The 5,990-nt window shown below is 45.9% G+C and overlaps 1 protein-coding gene across 2 annotated transcripts in view; it reads left to right on the forward strand.

Moving 5' to 3' along the window:
- Nucleotides 1–5,990, forward strand: part of PITPNC1 (phosphatidylinositol transfer protein, cytoplasmic 1) — a 270,267-nt gene that overhangs the window by 127,912 nt on the left and 136,365 nt on the right. For both annotated transcript variants that reach the window (XM_010856400.1, XM_010856399.1), the window contains exon 2: nucleotides 5,024–5,172. In XM_010856400.1, the coding sequence (XP_010854702.1) occupies nucleotides 5,024–5,172 (149 nt within the window). The remainder of the gene's footprint in view (nucleotides 1–5,023; nucleotides 5,173–5,990) is intronic.

Here is a 5,990-nt window from a genome sequence, read left to right on the forward strand (position 1 = left end):
TTTGACTACAGAGATAATTATTTGGGGTAGCTATTCTGATGATGGCTCACACAGAGGCTCAGCCCTGCAGCGCAGAGCTGTCTCTAATCGTGATTGCCTGTAATGATGATTACCCCAAACTCTGGAATTATAACAATAGATTTTACAAAGTTAGAGCATAATTACTCCGCCGTTCCATATGTGAACACAGTTTAAACATCTTTGATCTTTTGAATGATATCAGACTTTTGTTCTTCATCTTCTGAAATAGTGAAGTTCAAAGGCAGTGGCTCCAAACCATCCCTCTTTGTTCTTCATAGTGAGGTCAGGTTTATTAAAGCAGTTCACCTGTTAGAGAAATAAGGGCTGAACTTGGGTGGAGAAGAAAGAGTACAGGCTTGTGGTGTTCAGATCCCAGTTCTGCCACCTGGAAGCCACATGGCAGGAGAAAGTCTAGCCTCTCAGAGACTCAGATCCCTTATCTGTAAACACCTACCTGGCTGAATCATTGTGAGTCTTAGAAATGAATATAAAGCACCTAATTGGTGCCTCACACCGATAGGCAGTCAGTGAAGCGTTTTCACCACCACCATCATTGTCATCACCTTCACCACCATCATCAATCCTGTTATTGATTCTCTGGCTTTAACATCTTCACAGTCCTTCTGAGTCTATGGATTTTGCAGCCTTCACTTTACATAAAAGTTAGTTTGAAGCTGGTGGTCTTCATCTAACTTAAGGATGAAGCTTTATGAGAAATTAGTGTTAAAGACGGAGAAGGCAATGGCACCCCACTCCAGTACTCTTGCCTGGAAAATCCCATGGACAGAGGAGCCTGGTAGGCTGCAGTCCATGGGGTTGCTGAGGGTTGGACATGACTGAGCGACTTCCCTTTCACTTTTCACTTCCATGCATTGGAGAAGGAAATGGCAACCCACTCCAGTGTTCTTGCCTGGAGAATTGCAGGGATGGGGGAGCCCGATGGGCTGCCGTCTGTGGGATTGCACAGAGTCGGACACGACTGAAGCGGCTTAGCAGCAGCAGCAGTGTTAAAGAGGAAAGAAGAAACAGGCCCTCTAAAAATGGAACATTCTGGTCTTGGCTCCATCTGGTCCTGAGCAAGTGAATGAATACCTTCCTCACCCTCTGCTGAAGTGGTTCTCAGCTTTTAGCTTGTGTTTGAGTAAGATCCCAAACTCCCTGTATGTCACAGTGCGAGTGTAACATGGGCTGGAATTGACCCAGGATTTAGCATTTTTAGGAGCATCTCTGGTGATTCTGAGATATGGTTCAAAGACTCTCTGTTTTTTCCTGTCCCCTCCAGTTGAGAAACTTTTGGATGTATGTGTCTTTGAGTGAATTTGTGTTTTAAAACCTCCACTTCTGGATGGCCCTTCTCAGATGGCCACAACAAGCAGAACAGTCCTGATTTGCTTGAGAGCAAAGAAAGCGACAGCTGCAGAGCCCTTGATCATCTCGGTGTCTGGGCTTGAGTGTCCCGCCACCCCCAGCACCGTCACCCACGTGACTGAATCCAGCGTCTGTCGGTCGCCCACAGGCTGACGCTATCTTAGTGAGCTAACTCTGGTGTCTGCCCTGCGATGGCTCATTCAGGAGCTGCTGGAATGATCAATGAGGCTGGGCAGCCAGGCCCTCCTCCGGCTGCTGGTGAATCAGCCTCTGGCTGCCTTGGCCCTTTGCTTTCAACACAGAGCAGGAAGCACTTGAGCTGAGCACAGCCAGGCTGACTCGAGTCTGGCTAATGGCTTTTCTGTGTCATGCATTGTCCTTGGTCCCATGCATTTCCATGCGTGAGTGGGTTGGAGCTCCTGGAGATGGTCCAGGAATAGATATCCCTTCTGCATCCCCGCCCCTGACTAAAGCCCTGGACACCATTTTGGTTTAAGGGTATCCGCTTCAGAAGTGGGGTCAACACTTTAAAAAAAACATTGAAGTTGTCAACTCAAGAAAAATTCGCAACCTAAAAGATGTGTTAAATTGTATTTGCGGAGCTTACTGAGAACTAGAGAGAGCTCTGAGAAGGGAGGAGCCAGGATATATAGGAGTTTTGGCTGGGGGAAAAAACACCACATAGTCAAACAGTAAAAAAAAAAAAAAAAAAATACCATGTAGCAGTAAAAGATATGTTAATCACACACACACAAAAAAACCATACATATCAAGGTAATGATTTTAGTGCTTTTTTTTTTTTCCATGAATGGGAAGGTTCATGAGTCTAGGTTCTCTGAAATGTTTCCTTAGGTATGCATCAGGGCCAGTGTCCAAAACACAGAATGTTACCTGTTTTTCTCCATCCTGAATTCTGCTCAGGGCTCAACACTGAGGCTTGTTGTGGGTTGGAGTCAAGAGGCTACAGTGGCTGATGGCATGATGGCAGACAAATAGTCTTTGTTTACTGTAATGGCAGCAACGTTCTCTTTCCACAAGGTGGAAATCAGATAACACAGAGTTAACCATTTTAAAGTCAATTCAGCAGCATCAAGTACATTCACCACGTTGTACGACCACCACCTCTAACCAGATCCAGACCTTTCATCACCCCAGATGGAAACCTCGTACTCACTGAATTGGTTGGCTCGGGCTGCCATAGCAAACACCACAGGATGGGTGGCTTAACCAACCAGCATTGTAAGGGCTGACAGTTGTGGATGGTGGAAATCAAAGATCAAGTGTCAATAGTCAGGGTTGGTTCCCTCTCAGAAGGCTGGGAGGGAAGGATCTCTTCTGGGTCAGTCTTTGGCTTGTAAATGGCCATCCTCCTGCATCACTTCACCACATCTTCTTCCCTGAGGGTCTCTATGTCCATCTTGCCCCTTGGGGGCTTCCTAGGTGGCACTAGTGGTAAAGAACCCATCTGCCAATGCAGGAAACATAAGAGACCTGGGTTCAATCCCTGGGTCAGGAAGATCCCCTGAAGGAGGAAATAACAGCCCACTCCAGTACTCTTTGCCTGGAGAATCCCATGGACAGCAGAGCCTGCCAGGCTACAGTCCATAGGGTCACAAAGGGTCAGACACGACCAAAGCAACTTAGCACGCACATAAGGAAACCAGCCCTGTTGGATTGGTGCCCATCCCAGTGACCTCATTTTAATTTGATTGCCTCTGTGAGGAGCCTGTCTCCAAATAAGGTCATATTCTGAAGTACTGGGACTTACATTTGACTTTTGGGAAACACTATTTAACTGGTTAACAGCCATGAAGCAGTATCAGTACTTCCTTCCTTTTTATGGCAGAGTAATATTCCTTTGAAAGTAAACATGTTTTCTTTGAACACCAAGTACAAAGCAACTTCTAGTGAAATCTCCATCCCCCGGGCAGCTGGGCATTGTGTCCTAGGCTTGTGTGCCTATCCACATAAGGCGGAGTGTTGATCTCACAGGTGTAACCTTTTTCTCACTGTCTTCCTCCTGGAAAGAGGGTTAGTTAGTCTTTATGAGCAAAGGAAAGAGGACTTACTAAGGGGAAGCCAAGACAAGCTTCTAATCCCAAAATGTGTTTAAAAATACATTTTATCTTTGATTTCCTTTCTCCTCTCACTCCCTTCATCCTCAGCACAGACATAGATACATTAAAAGCATTTTAAATGCACACCCTTCTGGGGAGGAGCGTGGCACAGGAAGCTCTGCCCTTTGAGAAGAGCCAGACTCTGACTGCTCTTTCCATTGTCATGGTGACTGGGCCTGGTCCCTTGGGCTGACCTCACACCAGAGTCTTTTCCATTCTCTTCACACTCCCCTTCCTGCACCTGCCTCAGAATAAAACAGGGACCTTCAGACATGTGAGTCCTCTCAGCTTTAGAACTGACTGCACTGTTGGTTTGTACATTTCACCTTGCCCCCTTAATTTAAAATCTATTTCTCTTATGCACATAGACAGGAGACCTGCATCCCTGCTGACCTTGGCTCTTTGGGGATAACCCAGAGCCATCATTAGCTAGCTGCAGACTCAGGTCCCTTCCCCCCATCCCATGGGCCTCGATGATGCTGACACTGTGTTGTTTCACACCGAATCTGCAAGAAGGACCACAGCAGGGTCTCATCACCCTGCCTTCTGATTCTGAGCAGACTTCATGCAAAAGTTGTTTTACTCCCTCCTTCGCCTCTCTCTTTCTCTTCTTTTCCCCTCCATTAAATTAGCTTTTGTCACTTCAGAAGTTCACTGGGTGAAGAGATGCATGCTGGCTCCAGGGTTTTCAGAGAGGCAAGAAAGAGACTGGAACAGCTCAAAACAGCAGACAGCATGGAAAATATTCACATTACGTGTTGTTCTATTTTATCACTTTCATATACGCACATGTGGCTCCAGGGCCCTCAGGCTAGAAGGCTACACACTGTTAGTGGAATTGGTTGAAAAGGATTTATACTGTATAGATTTTCTCCCTTGTGGACGAGCCTAATGGTGGGTTCACAGTTTCCACTCAAGGGGGAGTCTGGGCATCTGGATTTTTTTTTTTAAGCTTCCAGGTCATTCTAATGTCCATCCAACTTTGAGAACCACTATTCTAGAGGACAGAGACCTCCAGAAGAGTTTTAACACTTTGAGAGAGGCAGCAAAAGAAACAGGTGACATCTAATCCTCTGTGCCCAGCAATGCAGTTAATTAGGCAGAAAGAATGGACAGAAATAACACACCGTTGTCTGTCTTGTGCCAAGCAAAATAGGAATTTAGCTCCACCTAACCCTGTAAGGCCAGTGTGAAAAGGGAGATTCCAGCGTGCCCACCTCCCTGCTACTAACTATGGTTGGTTGATTGGCTGCCAAACCTTGAAGACCGTCACTCCCCTGGTGAACATTCGCCAAGGTGATGCAGAATGTTCACAGGAACAAGCCGTTTTTGCATTCTACTCACAATTAGTTCTCCTCCTTATTCCTGAGGAAAAGTAACATCAGGCCCACGTGCTTGCTTGCTTTTCTCAACAGAAAGTGCTGATGCCATGAGTTGCTTGCTGCACCGTCGTTGGGAGGGGTTGTCATTAAAAGTGAGTAGTGGGGCTGACCTGTCTGCATCGGTGTGTTTTGTAGTACAGAATCGGACAGCTGTACATGATCAGCAAGCACAGCCACGAACAGAGTGACCGAGGAGAAGGGGTGGAGGTCGTCCAGAATGAACCCTTCGAGGACCCTCACCATGGCAATGGACAGTTCACAGAGAAGCGAGTATATCTCAACAGGTAAGTCCTGGCAGCTGGCGCTCCACCTCCAGGCACCCTCCCTGCCCAGGAATCCCTCCCATCTGGCCTCATGGCACTCAGTAGAGGCTGTGACTGTCTGGGATGAAAAGGTGAGTTAGAAAGTCTTCATATCCACCCTCCAAAACCACCAGTCTAGTTGCTTCCCCCTGCATTCTGCAAAATAGTCCTCAAATGCATTTTCATCAGGAGAAGCTTTCCTCTTACCATTCGCAACCCTTCCACCACATGTTAGGATGAAATCAGATCTTAAGGATTAAAGGATTGTCTTCTCCCTTGGATCTGGGATTAGCAGAAGGAAAGAGGCAGCTTTGCCTGTAAGTTGTAGAGAAGTAAGTGCTGAAGATAGTCGTGTACCAATGGGGTCTTAACTCAGTAAGATCTCCACTTCCTGTTGGTGGAAGTGTCCCCAAAGGGAATTGACAAAACTAACAGTCACCTGTGACCAAAGTAAGATACAGTGTGTGGGTGGTTTCTATCTCTCAACCACTTGAGAAACTTTATAACTTTTCCTGCAGCAGAATTAGAAGTGGCCAGCTGTCTCAGTCATGTCTGTTTTCTCTATCAAAATATTCATATTTATCTTAATGGAGAGTAATAAACATGAGTAAGAGGGAAATTTGTTATTAATAGGATATCTGGAATTTCAGTAATAATTCCATTCTTCCCAAGGTGAAGGATGTCATCTCTCCTTTGGAAGGGTAAAAATTCAAGGATGATCAACCAGCACTGATCAGGACTGCCATTTCTGTTTTGCAAAATACATTTTTTAATCTTTTCTGTTTTCTCATCACTAATGA

This window comes from Bison bison, unplaced genomic scaffold, assembly GCF_000754665.1.
Source record: "Bison bison bison isolate TAMUID 2011002044 unplaced genomic scaffold, Bison_UMD1.0 scf7180017864371, whole genome shotgun sequence".
Classification (NCBI taxonomy): Eukaryota; Metazoa; Chordata; class Mammalia; order Artiodactyla; family Bovidae; genus Bison; species Bison bison.